The sequence below is a fragment of the Trichoplusia ni genome, chromosome 14 (genome assembly GCF_003590095.1).
Source record: "Trichoplusia ni isolate ovarian cell line Hi5 chromosome 14, tn1, whole genome shotgun sequence".
Taxonomy (NCBI): Eukaryota; Metazoa; Arthropoda; class Insecta; order Lepidoptera; family Noctuidae; genus Trichoplusia; species Trichoplusia ni.
Window position 1 is genome coordinate 8,385,207 of NC_039491.1, and position 21,369 is coordinate 8,406,575.

The 21,369-nt window shown below is 34.1% G+C and overlaps 1 protein-coding gene across 3 annotated transcripts in view; it reads left to right on the forward strand.

Annotated features, from left to right (window-relative positions):
- The first annotated feature begins 12,658 nt into the window (after window positions 1–12,658).
- Window positions 12,659–21,369, forward strand: part of LOC113500407 (sorbin and SH3 domain-containing protein 1-like) — a 147,252-nt gene continuing 138,541 nt past the window's right edge. For 2 of the 3 annotated variants that reach the window (XM_026881160.1, XM_026881164.1), the window contains exons 1-2: window positions 12,659–12,966; window positions 13,996–14,028. In XM_026881160.1, the coding sequence (XP_026736961.1) occupies window positions 12,871–12,966; window positions 13,996–14,028 (129 nt within the window). In that variant the 5' untranslated portion in view covers window positions 12,659–12,870. The remainder of the gene's footprint in view (window positions 12,967–13,995; window positions 14,029–21,369) is intronic. The other variant, XM_026881162.1, reaches the window with a different exon arrangement.

Consider the following 21,369-nt stretch of genomic DNA (forward strand, 5'->3'; position numbering starts at 1 on the left):
TGCAACGAAACTCTACATCCAGGTAGGCGTAGCCTCAAGCAACAACTGCAACTTATAAATGAAGAAATAACTTTGTCTAGCTGTAATGATTTGATAAAACATAAAGTGTTGAGTAAGCTTGAATCCAAAGAAAAGAACTCACAATTTTTTCCCACATGCGACGGGAGGGAATACAGACAAAAACCAGTAACAACATGTCTGCAAAAATAAACAAATACGCTTTAAAGAAGTATCCTTTGACCCCTGCAAAGTATAGGGAAAGGCGATACCAGGCAATCATGAATGTGGTGTGATTGTGATATCTGATCCGCAACCCAAAACTATAAAAACGAAGCGGGATCAGCTGTACAAATACCCCTTTATAGCTGCATGGAGGATTCTGTGTTATATGGAGATGTCTTAAATTAACGTATACATGTGTAGGTATCATTGTTTTAGACGCCTAGCATTCAGATTTGTATGTGATATGGTAAGGTGGGAAAGTGATTTGATTTTGGTGATAAAGCTCAGGAAATCTTCTGATTCGTAGTTTTGAGCTCCTTGATGTTAAAATACATAAATTAATAATATTTCAAATAAGACTTCATATAAAAATTACTAACTTCTAACTACTAACATACTGAAATTTATGAGCCCAAACTATTTAACGTTAACTAAAAAAAAATAACAAAATCTATTCGTACAGCCCGAAGTTCTGAGGTAACAAGAAAAAACGAACAATTAAAGAACCCCCTTTATATTTAAAGTCGGTTGATAATATTGTCACAAATACTGCTAGTGACTGCCGTGATCTAATAACTCCGATTTCCCATTACGGAAGTACGGATCCCATAAGCCATAAACATATAGAAATATCAAGTATTTTCCGCGTAGTAAATCCGGCCAAATGAAAAGTGTCGCGTTTTATATTTCAAGCGGAAAGCCGTGCAATAAAGTATGTTAGCGATTTGAGTAGAATATGCATTTAGAGGCACGACAGCTATAAATTCAGGGGCAGCGAATGAATGAGCATCCGTTGCCGCAACATTTTGTGGGCCGTTGTAGCCGCTAGCATTCGTGAGATATGGACTCGGAACATGAAACGAAAACTTTAGAAAAACTGCCCATTTTGTTGACTCATATCAAGTGTGATATTAACCCGTCAGCGTTTGCTAAATATAGTGTGAAATTTTAGTGAGCGAACCTCTGTGATTTGTAGGACAAGATAAGTTGTTTTTGACCTTTTCCCACCGCGAATAAACGCGATGGCATTTTTTTTCTGTCATCTGAAAGCAGCCAATATTATCTTAATATATATAAATCTCGTGTCACAATGTTTGTCCTAAATGAACTCCTAAACAACTTAACCGATTATAATAAAATTCGCACACCATGTGCAGTTCGATCCAACTTGAGAGATAGGATAGTTTAAATCTCAAGTTATAGTCGCGATTTTTTCTAACCACGCGGACGAAGTCGCGGGCAACAGCTAGTTCCTTAAATAAATTTTGTTTTTGGTAAATCAGAATATCGTTGCAAATGTTAGGAGAGGTAATATTATATTAATTGTATATTAATTAATACTTACATTAAATTATAAATACAGCAATTAATTATATATTAATTGCTGTAATTGGTTTTTCATCGTTGTAATTGATTAAAATAAATAAATAAAATAAATATATGCTTAAATAATTATCTGTATGTTGCATTATCAAATTAATTACTAAATACCATTGTGCACAGGCCTAGAAGTACACGTTTTCGTATTCAGCTACCTAGACAAACTCCGGACAAAAAATACCTTCCCGTTAAACTTTTAAATTTATAAGTACGTTACTTGTTATTTAACTTCACAGTGCCATCGTTTGTGAAGCACTGAGAAAGTTCGAAAGTTTCTTTTATTTGTACATAATACGATTTAATGTTACCTCGCCTTTCATCGACAAGAAGCTTTGAACATATCAAAACGTATTTTCAGTGAACAAACTTCAAGTTAGTTATTGAAAAGTTTATGTGAATGAAAGGAAAAATATTCCGATGGAAAAGTTTGGAATATTTTGTGTATTTAATTGGTAGCACAGCTCTTGACTACCTGAATGATGGGGAATTCTTTGCGTGTTTAACTTATCTATATCCTGTGATATTATTTTATTTTTGTGGTAATGTTCGTCCGGAGAAAGAGTATGAGGTCTGGAGACATCTTGAATTTGGCTGGGTCCAGTTGTGGCATTTTTGATTCCATCAATTAAGACGAGTAAGTCCATCGCACACAGACAAACAGGCAATTAAAAAAAGGTATGCTTGCCTTTGGGAACCTTCTCATTCTTAAAAAATACATTCCGTGTTTAGATTGTACTTTTCTGCGATTTAATTAGTAATTTTATGATTCGAGCCAATTATTCGCTCGAATCAGCTATATTCAACTTAATTGAGCAGAAACGAAGCAACGAAGTCGCTGATAATAGCTAGTAAAAATAGTAAAATTTTGTCTCTAGGTATCATAGTCATTTCACACGGTACTTTCAGAAAAAGCCCATTCTGTCAAATCCGACCTTCAACGTCGTGGCGGATGTGATATTGATCGTTGTTTTTCATATACTTTTAGTGACGAAGTGTTTCTCAAGGAATCTCCGATACATACCTACTTCTAAAACAAAGTTAAGTAGGAAGACCGGTATTCTAGCAACAAATAAAATATTTTGTATATGAAACCGTTAAATTAAATTTTAAGTCTAATTCTCCGCTTTCAGTGTTAGTGCTCAGCTCTTATATTTTAAAATAAATAATAATCTCACTTTTGCAGCATAAATGCTACTAAAAAAGGGGTAGAATTTCACAAACTTTCTGACCGTAGTTCTATTTTATTAGGCTTTTCATTTACTTTTATAGTCATTTTATTTTTGTTACTTTGCCAGTATTTTATGATAAATGTTTACATAAAAACTTGATCGTCTAAAATAAGTTGGTCTTAAAGTTTTAAATATACAATATATTATACCTAATTAGACTAACATTTATATGAAAAATATTCTAAATATCAACGCCGTACAATATCGCTTGCTAGAATCCCTTAATACCAAATTGTGACTAGTTAGCGGATGAGTGGAAGGTGATCCTGCCTGAATGCTTGGCGTAGTGTATGATTGAGTGACGTTTTATGTTTTATTATTTAGTTGATTTTTTACAATGTTCTTTAGTAATGTAAGTGGTTCTTTCGTACTTTTAAATAAATAGTAACGCGCTTATGTATGACTGCATCTTGCAGCGCGCGATGATTTTACTTTCAGTAGGAATGCCGGGATAAAATGCAGCCTTGGAGCAACCAGATCAAAATCAAATTACCAAAAAACCACTGCGCACATATTTCATTATTTTCTTTATTACTAGTATTGGGGTGAGAGCGAGACAGACAGAGATACTTTCGCATTTATAATTTTACTATGGATTTATGAATAATTTCATGTCAACATCGGTCAGTTACCGCTAACTCACCAGCCTAATGTAAAACAAAGGCTGTTCTCCTAATGCCTTATATCGCAGTAATTGCCAGAGTGCGGGAACAAAGATCAAGTATCATTATTTCTTACCCATTACGTAATTACAACGAATTGCTGTCTCTAAATTTTAAATTGCATAGTGATTATGTAGTCCACTTCAGAATAATCAAAAACTCATTCATGTTTGTGATTTGAAGGCTAGCCAATTATAACAATAGAAAATGTCTCAATTTCTTAATAATAAAGCTTTCGTCATATCTTTTAAGAGTTGTGGTCATTAGTAATGAAAAAACAAGACATTTAAACATTTGCTACGAACTTATTCATCTCTCTCATTTATCGGGGTAGGTATTGATTTTCGTGCGTGCATATTTTCTAGAGCCATATAAGTTATTTAAAGGACCATCGATATTCAGGGTATATCACGACCATTCTTCCCCTAAATTAAGTTTTGTTCTGCATTTCAAAATGTCTTCGTCTTTCATACCCGGAACGCCCGGTCAACGGTCTGTTTTTTTTGGATCCCTCAAATATTCGGTCCACGCTGGGATCAAATCCTTTCCACAAAAGGCCAATCACTTAGCTATGCGGGCATCAGGACGGGAGATTGAACGTTCCATCGTCTGTTGTTTATGTACTAGGTTCAAAGTAACTGTTTGACGTGACATTTTTTTAGGAATTTGGATCTACTTGGTTAAAGAATAAAACCTTTTTAGTAAAATAAAATCCTCTGAAAGATAAAATCGATCTGTTAAGCTGCGTTATCAAGTTGTTTAAACTGATGCACACCGATTTTTGGAGATATGTGAGTTTAATTGAACAAAACAATTTAAAACAATAACAATAAGTTTCCAATCTACTGTTTTGTTGAAGCTTAGCAAACACTAAGTCATTTACGGTTTGTGCGTGATTATTTTGTTTCATTCAACCAAACTCTAATCTGTTGAAGAGACAGTATTCAAATTCAAGATTTACTATAGCGCTTAGTTCACCAACTCATATTGATCCTAATGCATCAACTAGTTCAGTCTCCGCGTTATATAGGCAATATCTAAATCCTTCTCCGTGCAAACATAATTTCGATGATGTAATTAAATTATGTACGCTTGGGTGGCCAGCTTCGAACTATGGTAACGCCGACGGATATTTACGTACGCCGCTAGTTCGCGCAATCACATTGACCTAAATTGTATGATCCAATATTATAGGCCGCTTTCTGTCTGTAATTTAAAACTTTTTCTTAAACGGCTTTGCCCATAACTTTGTACGACTGCAGCTGGATAACGAAAAACAGATGATATAACTTTAAATAAATGTTAAGATCTTTATAATTTTATTTAGCCGCATTGTTGTAACAAAATTAAACTTATTGATGGTAATAAATTAATTTTGATTTTTACGATATGTTGATACTGAATTGTTTACAATAGTGACAGTGTTCTAAAACCTTATTAACTAACTAAGGTTAATAAGGTTTGAGAATGAGAGTTGTTTAATGTAGGTTTTTAAAGACTTAGAAACGTTTTGAGCTTTCCATAAATACTAGTAGTTTTAAGCCCAACAGACAAACACACATGATCACGCATTCATAACATTAGTACGAGTCTGAAAAGTTTACTAACATCTGTAATAACATTAGAAATAACTTTATAGATATGAAAACTATTTACGTTCAAATATGCCATTAGTGAAATGAATGGAGTTGAAAACGATGTTTAACATATGTATGAAACAAATAGATATTGTTTATAGACCTATTTAAATGGAAAGCTTGATACAATGTTTCAGATCTTTAGTGAATGTTATGCAATGCTTAATGCAGCTTGTATTCAATTTCGTTGACGTGTTTATGGGGTTGAATGTATAGTTAATGTAACTGTTTTCAACCGACTTCGAAAAGGAGGAGGGTCGCTTCCTATTTATACTGTTTCCTTAGATTTTAGGATTGGATAAACAATTTTATCACATAACTAGCTGTTGCTCGCGACTTCGTCCCCGTGGGTAGAAGATATAAGTTATGATTTATACCTACCCTGTTTTTTTTCACATTTTCCATTGTATCTTCGCTCCTATTAGTCGCAGTGATGGTTTATAGCCTAAAGCCTTCCTCGATGAATGGTCTATTCAACACAAAAGGAATTTTTGGAATTTGGACCAGTAGTTCGTGAGATTAGCGCGTTCAAGCAAACAAACAATCAAATTCTTCAGCTTTATATATTGGTATAGATATAAATATAAAAAAGATATCATTATTTTTTCATTTAACTGTTGATGCCTCACATGCGGTGGTTTATTTAAGGCTGATTATGATGATCCACCTGAGGTCTGTGGGCGGTTGAAACAGTTGTAGGCTATTGAGACAACGTCGTTGACTGTCGCAGATTGTCTTTTGTTTATCCCTCGCGTTCTGTCGGTCACACACTTCACCCAGTCACAACTAGGACTTTGACCTTCATGATGAGCAATAGCATTAAAATCAGTTTACCTACGATAAATATATACGTTTAAAATCCCATTTTTTTGTTTATATTCCTTGCCCTTCGAGGTTCGAATTTTTAGAAGTTACCGCCCTTTATAGAAGTTTATAAAATGAATCTGTTTCAGTATCGGCAACTTTCTCAGTAGCGACGGATAACCTGAAGGTTACGTCAGTCAGCTGTAAATGCATCGAAACTGGGTTAACCTGTTCTGAGCTATTTTAAGGTGTACGTAAATTGGTTTTCAATAGTCTTCATGCGTATGAGTCTACTAAACAATAGTACCAAAAATGTATCAGAAATAAATGTTTTTGAAGTAATAGTACGTAGGTAACTTCCCTTTTCTTACCGGAAAAACCAATCATTTTTAAGAAAGTTTAATGTCGTAACAACATCAACAAAAAATATTAAAAAGTACAGTCGTTTGGTTGCAAAAGTAAATGAATTTGTGTCCTACACAGTAACAAATAGATAATTTAATAATTCTTTCGCAAAAAAACAAACTCTTTATTCTCAAGCCAAAGAAATAGCGCAGCCCAACCCTGCTTCGAATTTAAAAATTTACTAGTTGGCTTTGGTTTGGAATTACTCCCTTCAGGATATCTTACCCGAGACCCGAAGTTAACAACTGTAAGGAAAATATACGATTCATTGAATTGTCATAGAGAACACAGACCGCATTGATTTCAAGAAAACCTACAAAACTTAAGAGACAGTAAGCAGAAGCTTCTGGCAAACATTTAATGAATGACAAAAAAACACAAAGGGACACGTAGAAAATGCTTTGTTGAGAAAAGAAAATTTCGCTTCAAATGTACCAAGCGTTAAAATATTAGAATAATATCTCACAAGTGTATAATCAAAAAGGTGTGTTAAAAAGATTTTTCTCCAAAACATTGTACCTATAAACAAGAATACCTCACCTAATTATTTATTAAGCGGTTCATTCTAACTCCACGAGACCTTGTAGGTACTTGTTACAATCGTAAAATTAACACTGAAATACGAAATGTTTCTCTAATAACCTTAAATATGAACACGTAGAGGGATAAACCTACTCCCTTAATAGCAGACCCTTTAGAAAATCACTAGGTGAGCCATTCGAACTAATAAAATACGAAATACTTGGACACTCCTAATTCTTTCCAACAAAAATTGAAAATAAATTTTAACACCCCGTCTTAAAGTTGAAATTGGGTTGTGATTGCAATAGCTAGGGTTCGTTCTGTGGTCCAGGATAAGGGTCAATTTAATTAATTACGGTAACCGCGACATGCGCCCTATTAAACCTTTGTTTTCCGTGGTATTATTTCACTTTCTGCGATTGTTGCCTGATTTTTTCTTATTCTTTTACACGTTCTCTTTGACGTTCCAATTTCAAAAAACCTTTTTTTTTAAAGTACCAATACTTGCTTTTTCAGTCACGTAGTTAGAATCACCGAAGTCTACAAATACTTTTTGGTACCTAACCTCTTTTAATAAAGTCTCTGGCACATAATTATTATATTTCATACGTTGCCTTCGACGAAGCTACAAACACGCCAAAATTCCCCGTTAAACATTTTGTTTTACGAAGGTGTATTATGTCAGTCAAACCCCGATGCTTGTCAAACGCCGTAAAACAACGTTTTCATTAAGAAAACAATATGACGTTCATTAATCATATTTTACATATACTGGTGTTGTTACCGAACGATTAGAGAAAATCGACCTTAGTTACTTACAAATAAGATTGCTATACGTGTAGTTGATTTTACTTATATTATTATTAATGGACTGCAAGCTTAAACATTGATCGGATCAGAATAATGCTTTTACAAAGATCTCAGTTCCAAAACGTCGGGAAAAACAAGTGAAAATCTCTGTTGGGAAATTTTCTCCATTTAATACAATTCTTCCAACATTTTTCAGTTAATTATGTAGTGAGGAAGTTTTAAAACGTAGAGAAACTTTGTTTAATGCTTTAATCAGATTCTATTTATAATGTCTTACAAATAGGTCAGGTCAAAGAGGAAGCCGCGTATGATTTCATTGCTTGCACATTTTATGTTTATAATTAAAGATTGTATATTAATAAATACTAATGTAATAACGTAAGTTGGAGTTAATTAATGATTTATTATTGGCCTATAAATTATTAATAAGTAGCAAAACATCGGCATTATCATTTATTTCTGTTTTGGTTACTATCTTGAAAGCAGGGGTCTGGAATCAGTTTTTGACTTGGTATTTTTTTTATTTTTGTTTTTGAAGTTTTTTGAGCATAATCGAAACTCAAATTTTCTATCAGTATTTGCAACCTGCAACTTCTACCTACTATCAACTTATATTTATTTATTATAAATGTTTATCAACAATATAAACGGGCTATTAAACATGGCGGTCAATATTAGCTCAGACTGTAATTTTCGTTTCAACGCCGGCTGGCCTGAATCTTAATTAATCCTAACTTCCATTAAAAATGCTAAAATGAAAATAAGGGATTATTTCATTTTTTTTGAAGATAAGGTAAGGGTTAATGATGTTGCTGTAGTTTTAAAGTTAGTATTCAATGAAGTCAAATTAGTACAGGTATTCTTTGAGTTTCATTGATTGCCTTCGATGGAAGGAATTTGATCTTATTGTACTGTAGTAACTATAAATACTTTGGAGCGGTAAACTATGATTATTGTAGAGCATCAATCGTTTTATAAGGATAATTAGACTAACCATCCATTCATAAAGGTTTAAGGCAGAGTTATATAAATTGAACTTTTGATAAGGATGCTGGTTTTCTTTATAAAAATATAAAGATAAGCTGAAATAAAACAATTAATAAATGGACCAACCTTACAAATCATACCTCTACAATAGTTCAGTATACACAAATTCTAATTCTATACTTGCGTGGTTGGAAACCTAAATATTTTTTAAATAAATTACATCAGCGTCTACGTAGTCAACTGTTATAAACATTGTGTAATGTTAACGTTATATTTAACCTTCGATTAACCAAATGCATGATGAGTCAGATCGACTGATCTGAGCTGTTAATAGCCCAGTCTTTGTACCCACAGACATACACTTGGCTCACCGAAATCTATTTACAATGATAATGTCCTATCCGTCGATTGTAACTGACAGGGGATCTAATTTCAAGTATTCAATTAGATTTCAACAATTTTATTTGATGTTTTTATGTAATTATAGATTAACTAACTGTTGCCCGCGACTTGGTCCACGTGGTTAGAAGAAATTCCGACTATAACTTGAGATTTAAACTATCACCTAACTATATCCTATCTCTCAAGTTGGATCGAACTGCACATGGTGTGCGAATTTTATTATAATCGGTTAAGTGGTTTAGGAGTCCATTGAGGACAAACATTGTGACACGAGATTTATATATATTAAGATTTTAGTATTTTAAAGATAGTGTTCGAATGAGTACTAAAAATAATTGACACAGTTATGGCTACACTAGCTGCTACCAGCGACTAAGATCACTGTCATTAAAAACTATCCTGTGCTAACCAGATCAACAAAATTTCATCCTAATAGTCCAAGTTAAACATCCATCCTTACGTCAATACCATCAGCGGGGTGAATACAGATTCATATTGCTTCAAAGCCTAACCCGAGAAAGCGTACTGATTAATGTTTAATGGATCTCTATAGGCCAGGCTGGTATAAGACCCAAGTTTTTTTTGTAAAAAATGAAGTCCCGCTCTTAGATATTAAATTCTTGTGAGTGTTGGACAAGCATTCGTGGTTCACAAATACTTGTCCTACGCAAGGATCGAACTACAGGCACATCACACAGTAGCCCAGTTAGTTTAGCGTTTCTCTACCAGTCGGCTATTTAAGCAGCCCTTTTTTTTTATTCCCGCTGCTGAGCAATGGCCTCCCCCTTTCTCTTCCAATCTTCTCTATCCTTTGCGATTTCCAGCAGTCTAATTTAATTATATATTATTGTAATAACACCACGAAATTGACCACGAAAAGCCATCAAATCATTGATAATGAATAGTGACAGTCTCATTCCAATGTTTATGTTATTATGCGGTGAGCGCTCATGAGAGGTCTGTAGGTGACACGAGAACAGCTGACGAGCATTCACACGTCGACACCAGTTCCGACGAACATTCAGTGTAGGTGTCAGGCGAATGAATGAATGAACTTCATTTTGTAACTTTTGTTCGAAAATGATACTTCCAACACATATCGAGTTATGGAGATATTTTTTGTTTTTCATTTGCGGTTTGTTGGCATCTTTATCTTAATCTATTATTTATTAATCTACCTATGATTAATAATTTGTTCCATTATGTATCTATGACGAAATTATTGTTTTTGAGGAGAGAATATATAAGGTCAATTGTTGTGAAGTTGTAAATAAATATGGATTTTCTTAGCTGTTGACCTGTTCGAATGCATTGGATTTACGCTCAAAAATATAAAAGATTGCACTGAGAATTTTCTTCGGGGGGACTCGAGGAATCATTTGATGATTTCCCATACGAATAAAGCATGTAGCTTTATTTAGTTGGAACTACATTTAAAAAACATCTAAATATAAACAATATAGGTGACATAATAATTCTATTACGGATACTAAAATGTATTTCAGTAGAAGACACGGTACTTACTAATACAAAGACGATATCTCGGTAACTTATCGAATATAACCCGTGATTCCGTTGCTTAACTTTTCGCACGTGTAATCTGAAATAGTAGGCACATGGTAAATAACAAATGGCATATTTACTGTTATTGTTTTGTTGTGGTATATAATAATAGTCGTCTATACATGCCTCTTACCAGAAAAGGAAGGTCTGAGCATTCATCAGCACGCTAGCTCACTGCTCTCCTGGTTCCAGTAGATATCCAATGTTTGAAATCCAGGTTTCCTTATGATTCTTTTTTTTCACTGTTTTTTCTTTGAAAACGGGACTTCTTTTGCGTTAAAACCTGCAGCAATCGCCTTTTTTTGTTAGCTTTCGCTAAAACTGATTTCAACAATTAAAAGTGTAGAAAAAAAAAACAGACGAATAGGCAGCGATGCCTTGGAAATAGGCTTTGGGTATGGAAAGAAACATAACACAACAAACCATTCCAATTTAAACTGAATTCAGCATTCAGTATTCTAAATCATACGGTTTCCATTCCAAATTAATTTCGCCAGCCTTTAAGTGCACGCGTGGCGTGTCATTATAATTGTGGGGGCCATGTTTATGCATGTGTCAAGCGGCCGGTACCCCGTCGGACAGCCACCGGACCACCGGACCACCGGACCACCGTACCGGACCACCGGCGAACAAACCGCAACGTTTCAGTTAGATCCCATTTGATACGATGCGGTTGTATTCGTGCACATGTGCAAATGTTAGATACGAAAACGCGTATTTGTTGCGGGACGCATAATTGGAAAATTTTTATTTTTCGTTTTGTTATTCACCTATGGTGCATAGGTTTTTATTGACAACCTATTGCGTTAAAGGGAGGTTTTTCGGTAGCCGTGGCAGTAAACATTGCATGGTAAGTTTTTAGAATAGTTTAACACAATCCAAATAAAAGAATAATTTTAGCGAAATTATTCTTTATACTTTTCTCAAATACCTTTATGTTACTTAACAGAATATTATGGAATAGAACGATTATTTATTCTCAAGAATTTAAAGCGTGTAGTACTAGTCAAACTAAACAATGAATACTTATACAATAGACGAAGCTTTAACTCTAGACCGCTACCATAATCATACCATTTCTGAAACACGATTAAAAATAAATTGAAAAGTGAATCATACATCTTCGTACAGTCGAAAACACACCAACCTCAAAATTATAAACTACAATCTTTATTTCAAGACTTTAAAGTTGTTTTTGCCCATTCGCTGTTACGAAAGTCTTGCAGCCGACTATATACGACCTTCATTGTAGTGTGCATCATGGTCTGAAAATAATTCGTTCATTACACACTGACCTCGCTTTAAATAAAATTACGTTTAGTTTACGACCCCGCTCTTTACCTAGTTACGTTCTCCACTGTAAATTATTGCAGGCTATACTATTTCAGGAGTAAATATTACGCAATATTTTATGTTCAGTGTCTCTGCACCAAAGGTTATAATTGAACAAGGTTGTTTAGTTTAGTTACAATTTAAGAAAATTGTGTGAAAGAGGAAAAGGGAGACAATTTTGGTAATTTAAAAAAATGTATACAAAGGCTATTGGTTAGTACTAAAATATCCTTATTTATATGTAGATCTTCAAACGTATATTCATCACCAATAAATCAATTCAAGAATCCGGATATAAATTAGAAGAGTTTCAGTTTATCTCTCCACCCGACACTAATACTTAAGCAAGTTAATCGATTCACATTTATATTTCAAGCTTCATGTTACAACATCTGCCGCCTGACAACTACAGATTATTTTATGAACTTCTTTATGAGGCATTTAAACGATCTCCAGAACTGTTCGTAAAACTAAATATAAACTAACCGCCCAAGTGTTAGAAGTGATTAAGTGGGAAACCGTGCGATACGTGTATCTTATTCCAATATCGGAAGCCCGCAACTGCGGCCGCCGACCCTAACACTGTAATTACTCACTTTCTAACTACCGCATCAAGTAATTAGCCCCGTCAATCAACATCTAAGCACATATTCCCAAGTCCAACAGAACTCTATCAATACAAACTCGTTACAATCAATTTATTGTATTTGTTGCAGGCTCAAACCCCAACGCTCAAACTTCAAGCGAAAATTGACTGAACATAACGAAATTGTGATATAAAATGTCTACGGGCTTCCAGTTTACGCTTTAATATTTTGTACGACATGAAGAGAACTTGGCAATCCATTGACAGTTAATGTTGGGAGTGAAGTCGTGTATTGTGAATTCGTGAGGCAATGGAATGAAAAGAAGGCAATGACGGCGAGGGAGGTGGAGTTGACAGGCGGCGCGCCGTGGGGCTTCCGCATGCACGGCGGCACCGATCAAAATCAACCACTCAGGATCTCGAGGGTACGTTCAAAATGCTTTCTACATTTAATGCTCGCAGAACACACTTTAACGCGAGCGAGCGCGACGTTTACACAATCCATGTTCGCGAAATATTATACAATGCTGTGGGTTTCTTGCCAATGTAACAGCACATATGGCTCCAGTTCCGTAAATTATTACTAAACCAGTGCCGACTGTTCCATATATTCAGTTTTTATAACATCCGCTGAACCCTTTACTATAAAACGGATTGCGTCATCAGAACTACGTTCCACAATCCTGAGATAAACACTGGTAAACGATATCAATTGGTGCGAAATGAGTCTTCAATAATAAAGAGGTTTGCATTGAGCGCTCAAACAAATAAGAGTGATTTATATTTCTTCAAACTCTTCAGCTAGGATCAGATTACGCAATTAAAGTTCGTTGTAAATGGAGAAACAACTGGTTCTCGTCGAAAGCACTTTGTTTGTGGGAACTCGCCACGATTTATCAAGAGAATTGTATTGTTGGAACAGAACTAACTGTTATATTACTTGGTTTTGTTGAGTGCTAGTTCTCTGCTGGAAGATAATGATTTGGTACATTACTGAATTAATGTCCGAGAAACAATCTGCACCTGTTGAGTTTTGTGTTGTATGCAGTATGAAACTATGTTCGTTACCCGGAATTTGTATTAAATATGTCTGATAAAAGGCCAGCAGTTGGTAATTCAAGGCCGATGATAATGATGATTATCTATATCTATACTAATATATAAAGCTGAAGAGTTTGTTTGTTTGTTTGAACGCGCTAATCTCAGGAACTACTGGTCCAAATTGAAAAATTCTTTTTGTGTTGAATAGATCATTCATCGAGGAAGGCTTTAGGCTATAAACATAAATATAAATATACCTTCTTATTATAAGCACTTTCTATTTCTCATGACTCTTCTAAACATTTTCCTAGATTTCCTACTTCTACAATTGTAGTATTTGCGTCAATGGCCTTATGTTACATATTTACATTGTAAATATTACTTTTTACCTTACATTTTCGTTATTTTTCCAGCGCTACAGCGACTCTCTTGAACGTACTCTCAATGTAAGTAAGATTGTGTACCAAATTGTGTTTGTTCACCAAACAATAATCAATCACGTCACTAACGAGAATGATATCTTAATAAAATTTTGTTTTGTTTACTCTGTGATAACGGAATTTATATTATTTTTCTAATTTATACTGAAAATACTTTTATCTAACCGTGAAATACTAATTATCGTTGCTTTGTTTGCCTGCTGTTTTGATATTAACATTTTGATGCCTTTGATTCGAATTCCGTTGTTTGTAATAAGAATAACACATCCAATTGTTTTAAAACCTGTCTTCCATTGAACAATATTCAATCTTTTTGCACATTTATAGATTGTCCTTCTGAATGTTACAAAATATCATTATTTTGCTATTTATGATGAATACAACCTGTACTCAGAGTTAAGAGCTTTTTAATGATATTTCCTGTAGGAAATTCTTCAATTAGCATTTTCGTTCGTATCGGCCGATCAAAGCATGTCTCTTACTATGTAAAGACCTCTTGCAATACAATGCTAAAATACCTGAAGAATATCATTACGTAAGAGGTATTTTTTTTCTTATAAGATAGTACGGTGGAGTAGCTTGGGCTAGGTCCGTTAGAAAGTTTGCTCCTGGTTAAATTCGGTACTTAGGTAAAGTCGCTGACTGGAAACTAACAAGATACAGTAGTTTCTGGTGAAATAATGTATTGGCACACCTTAATGTAGTAGACTGATAAAGACTTCTGTGTAGTTGGGAAACGGCTTGAGAAGTTGTGTTATGTTACAATAGAGGCAAGGGCTATTTTGTCATATATTTTCTAGGAAATTTCTGCTGAAGAAAAAACATAACATACGAATAAAAAAATACAAAATGTTATCATGTAGTGGCATGTAAAATAAATAGTAGCCTATTATAAAACCTACTAAATATGCAGATAAAATTTCATTAAAATCAAGTCGAGAAGTTTCGGAGGACTATGGTAACCAAAAACTGACCGAGAATTCTTAAAATAATGACCATCGTTAAAAACAAAACACAATTCTATTTATGACCACCTTCGAATATTAAACAGTTTATTGCATTCCAATATGAAAACAGATGAACAATCTTAGAGCGACATAAAACTTATTTCTATAGTCATATCTTTCACACACCACAAACGTTTTCAAAGGGGAAATCGCAAAGAAAAATGTTTACTGTTTAACCCTAAAATTATTTCCGGGACGAAAACACTTTTATATACAACTTTCGATTTCTTGTTTTCTTCGGTCCTTTTGCCCCGATATCCATGGATAGTAGGACAAATCCCGAGCTTAATGTACAAGATACTATAATCCCATTGTATTGGGCCAAGATTATTATTTGATGGCCGATGAGTAAGATCGCCCTAAATTAAGGGCCTTTTGTAGGGATGTTTATTGTGTGTAAATAATAGGTTTCTTACGACTTTGTGGGTTTAGGTTCTGGAGATATTGTGCTGCTTTTGTTTTTGTTGTGGAATATTTTATTTTCTACGTTTGTATACATATAGATATGGACATTAGTTATTTAAATAGTAATTATTTCAGTAGCACTTAGGGTTTCATAGAAATGTTTCTGTCCTTGAAAACACAAACTTGAAATAAAAATATTTTTTTTTTTAGTAGAAGTCTCTATTTTTGTACATTAGTAATTATGCAGTGATTTCATTCGTTTATTTCCATTCTCTACAAAATCATAAGTATCCATATCCATTCATAATGATGTTTTTTATGTCCTCACAATCAGAGGTGTCTCAATATATGTCCAAATTCTATGTCACGAGACTAATAAAAGCTTAAGCGATTCTAGGAACGAAAACCATTAAAAAAAAGAGTTTTAAATCGATTCGTTTTCCATATTACAATTGAATCGAAGATTATTCCTCTTAATTCGCTTTAGCCTTCCGTAATGAGTCGCGGTGTCAATTTGTAATATAACCTCATTTTAATTGGCAACTTAAAAGTACGAAGATATTGAGCTTTTCAAACGATAAGTTAATCCGAAAGCATTTGGTTACTAATTGCGCTAAGACCGCGTTCAATACGAAGATTTCTTTTAGTAAATCTTTTGGTATTTTAATTTATTTGATCAATAATAAATGTTAAAGTTGAGAGCAAATATTTCTTATTAAAATGACAAAATATATATCATTGAAAAGGATTCTTATATAGATTCTTTCCAGTAGATATAAGTAACTTTAATATTCTGCTAGACACTTATTTGTTTACTAGCTGTTGCCCGCGACTTCGTCTTCGTGGTTAGAAGATATAAGTTATGATTTATACCTGCCCTGTTTTTTCTACATTTCTCATTGTATCTTCGATCCTATTAGTCGCAGCGTGATGGTGTATAGCCTAAAACCTTCCTCGATGAATGGTCTATTCAACACAAAAAGATTTTTTCAATTTGAACCATTCGTTCCTGAGATTTGATCAAACAAACAAACAATCACACATACAAACTCTTTGGCTTTATATATTAGTGTAGACAAGTAAAAAACGAAAAATGGACGAATAAAACTGTACTACTAAACGGACGGTGAATAAACAAGACACGATCTATAACTAAATTGTATTTACAGTATTTCCTCACCACCAATCATAGCGCTGTGTTAATTAGGAAGTGCATTCATCAAGAGTACTCGAATCGTATGTTCACATGGACTGAACACTAAACAGTCTTGTCTAGGAAATGTGAGCTATTAAGATGTGGTTCCATCCTTGCGTTCAGTTCTATAGAAGCATTAGACTCCTCTAAGAGAGATTTCTGTGAACGCTTAGACAGTATTTGTTGAAGCTTTGTCGCCCACATCAAGTTGAGATTACTAGAGATACATTGGATAGGATGTTACTAAAGAGCAGAAAATCCGCAATTTAATTGAGAAAATAAAATTTGAAATTAAAAGAATAGAAAATGTTAAAAGAAGTAAAATGCTGTCTACCGAACTAAACTATTGGAAAGTAGCTAAAAAACCGTCTTTTAAAGCCAGACATTTTTTTTACAAAGACTTAGCATTTTTTTTATTAAGCTTCTATTTAAATAAAATCATAGGTCATCACTTCGTCACGTATAAAAAAGGTCTGAAAATGTAAGTACTGATACTAATGCGGTAAAAAACACCTGAAAATATAAGCAAGCATAAATGTTCCACAAAAAACACATTTGGAAACTCAGAAAGGTTTTAATTCGACTTGTATTTTGTTTCCCGATAACGCCGCGTTAACGAATGTTCTTTTTTAATGGAAGATAATTTTGCCGCATTGAGTTTGCACTTGGACTTTATTATCAACTGCCAGCACCAATACCGTAATATTTTTTCTGAATATCCGTAATAGGGATGCTGATCGGATAAGTAATTTTTCCTTTGTCCTGCTAACAATTAATCAAAATACAAAGAAAACGATTTTTGTGTGATGTCACTTCCTGTTTTACTTAGCTCTCGCTTTGTGAACTATAAAGCATTTTAAATGAAGACAAAAGTCACGCTTTCGTGAATCATATTAGTGCTTGTTCTTCCTGGGGATCGAACTCGCGACACGTCGCGCACAATGTGTTTGGCGTGACCGTAACCATTCGGCTTTCCGTGTGGTCAAATGTCACTATGTTTTTAAGTTTATTTTTCACTACAACTGACGGCTGTCGTAAATTCGTAACATTTTTATACCAAGTCTTCGTCTATCAATTTTTTTATAAAGATGATCTCATATTCATACCATTGAGCCGTTATGGTAGCATATTTGCAAGCTAAAGACAATTTTATCCTAACCTAGCTCGTTAAAGGGGCAGGAATGTCATTAATCTTTTTAAATGTCGGGCTACGCGTCCAGTTTATGCAAACTAAACTGCATGGTACATTGTTCAAAGTCTCTTGCAGTCCCTTGTTTCCTATAAACTGAAACAGGTAAAGGAATTTTGAGAGACTTTTTAATAGAGCGAAATATTAACAAAATCTTTATGGAGATTTTAATTTTATGCGCTAAAACTGTGTCCTGAAAGTGAACATTGTGAACATTGTGTTACGTTTGAACCGTCCTTTCATGTAAAATACAAAGGTTTTTTAGGGGTCCCTACGCAAAACTTGAAAAAATGACTCTTTATTTAAATTTTCGCTAAACTCTGAAAAAAAAGTCTATCAGTAGGCTGTATCCAGGATAGTTATTTCTCTATCTCGTATTTTTGTTAATAAAAAAATCCTAAAATGAATTAAACTACATTCTTTATTGAGCCGTAGGGATTTTTAGTCCTCATAACATTTATTTCACAAAAAGATTTCTCTTAAAATAAAACTACAGTCAAAATTGATTCTTGCTAGAATGCCGTCATAATTATAAAAGTAAAGGTCTGAAGAGACAAATTCTATCATCATTAAATCTCATTTAAGGAGGCAGAATTATTTATGATAATTTTACTTAATGACAAAAATTCTGTATTCAATAAAATCAAGCGTATAATAAATGTGGGTTGAAAGTCCAACTTAAACTGGCTACAAGTCAAATTTGTAACTTTCCGAACTCGAAAGTTTTCTGAACATTCATGATAATATCATTAAAGATGAAAAATGTCAACCGGAACATATTTTGCGAAAGTAAAAATTGAAGTTTTTTAAAACGATACGGCGATATATTATTTAATGTTCAAAGAGATTTTACATAACTTTTTGAACAGCTGAGAAGACGAAACATCATGAGGAATACTGGATCCCAGATATTAGAATCTGAAATCGACAGGCAATAGCGCAAGCGTGGTGATTAATTCCTTCCCTGCATAAATTGAATGAATTTCATCGAAACCGGTCGAGTCGCGAAGGGGTAACAAACACGTACTTTCAATTTATCATAGATTTAATAACGTGATTAGCTGAGATGAACTTAATTGCCTAGACAATTTGATAAACTGCTTTTCGTTGCGTTTTAAGTGAATTTGACTGAATACAAAAAGTTCCGATTACAAGTAGTTACGAGAATGTTGCAGATTGATTTGAGCCACAACCTACGCTAAGTGTAATTGGTGAAAGACGAATCAGTGTGGCTATTTTGATTATATGTTTCATACAATATTGGAGTAGAATTAAAAACTCTGTTGTTCTGTTACTACTAGCTAAAATTATACATGTTTGAACAAAATACGATAGCAGTCGTTTGCGTGTTTAAAATATTATTTTTGATTACTCCAAGCTTTTTTTGCTCGAAATTTCAAAGCTGTCTTGAATAGTCTGCTTCAAAATAAAGAGACAGCAATAACTGTAAGAACGAGACTATTCTTCATTTAAAATTACATGCACTTGAAATTCCTTTATAGACTTAATAGAAAAAAGTGTTGCTGTACTTTTTTGGTCAAGAGCATTGTAGAACATCGAAACAAGGCTCTACAAAAGTTACATTACAATCTGCTGGCTAGTTAAATAACGTAGAGCAGACAAACACATAAACATTCAATTCTACACCTATAAATTAATTACATTTGGCCGATTTCCGATGATCTATGATTAGAGATCGGTCCATCTAAGACGTTAACCACGTTGTATATCAATATTACAAGGGAGGTAATTCCCTCGGATTGTCAACATCAATAGATTAACAGAACAATGGTAGTTCAAGGCTTGAGTTAATTTCAGGCTGAAATGGTACTGTTATCTGTATAACGCATACATTGTGATCAAAGGGTGTCGTTGTGGTTGAATGACAAGACAGCCAAGTGACCAAGGTGTTGCGTAACATGGATTGTAGAGTCGTAACGGTGTGTTTTGTAGAGCATAGGTAGAGTTATCTGTCATTGTTAGTGTTGTCTATTATGTATTTAGGGGAAGATACAATCATGCCAGCCTCATCATAATTTAATTTAATAAAAGATTTACACTATTTATGGTTTCAAAACCTTACATACTACTTTATAAAGTAAGATAGATTTTCTTGGTTATCGAAAGAATTTGCATTTTGTTTATTTTTACCTATATGTGCTAATTCTCTTACTTGTTAACTTTTAAACATTAGAAACTTTATCCCCAAGTCATGAAAAAAATCTAACATGTCATTTATCCTAACCCAGCAAAGCAGCAAATATATTTAAACATTTATACAAAGTAAAATCTGCATTTTTTACTCGACTGACGTTGAACCTCTACTCTGATTTCCACCGGGTGACGTTGCAAGTCAGAGGGTAGCCGTCATTACGCAGTGGTGACGCTCACAACCCTTTGTCGCTTGCTCACACGTAAATTATACCTACATAAGTTGAACAGATTACTCGTAGTCGCTAGAAGTCGCATGAAACTTTATATGTGCAAGTTAATGAAAAAAGAAATGTTTCTGTATACTGATGCTGTGAGAAATGGACCAGCCTAATGTTTTTATTTGTAGAGCAGTAGAAATTTTTCAGAAATGAAATTGAACTAGCGTTATATGAAACTGACTTAGAAACCAATACCTAAACACTATATGAACCTACAAATGAATAACCCAATCCTTTCCGATCAATCAGTTTCAATCCGATCGTCTTAGAATTTATTTATACAAAAGTCGTCTCACATTAACTCGTTTGGAATTCTAAGAAATCCCTTTCTCAGTCTCAATATAATAGAGTTCTATCGAGTCAAAAACATTCCGATACGAGGAATCCATTAGTTTATATCGGTTTATTCCGGTAGCCTTTGACGTTCGCCGAATATAAGGTATGGATGGTAATAGTGCACAAAATATCACGGAATAAGTGAGATAAATTGGGCTTAGCATTCGTGTAGATATGTTGAGTACGATCGTGGATTCGTGAAGCGACGCACGTGCGTCGTGGAGTCACGAGCTTTACGTGCCCCGCATGCCGACACCAAGTTAAGTAACTGCCCAATAACGGTAGACCCTCGATAGGTTTACGACTCATTCTATTTCTGTGCAGATCTTTAACGTTTGAGGAGCCGAGAGGAGTTCTTTTCAATTGGTTCCGTGAATACGCTTCCCGTGGTCAAGACAACGGCGTCTTCTCTGGAATTTGTCGGTTGTGTTTTGTTTTAGCACTCGTTACTCTTCTGTTGAATTATCATAAAGTTACATAACTTATAAAATTAATTTGTGTAAACCAACATTTCGTACTGCTCCAGGGACAATGCAGAAATCTTCATATTTAGTGCGGCAATGCATAAAACTAAAATAACAAAAATATCACATTCATTAAATGACGTGGAAAAAACTCATTCATATCCGTACGCTAACTCAATCTCATAAATTTAAATATTCTATGCAAATCTAAGTTTAAAACGAATAAAGTTGCAGCCGAGTTGAGTGCGGCGGCTCTTGATTTAATTGCACTAACAAGACACCGTTCGCAACTTGCGCATTTAATTATAACAATCCAAAA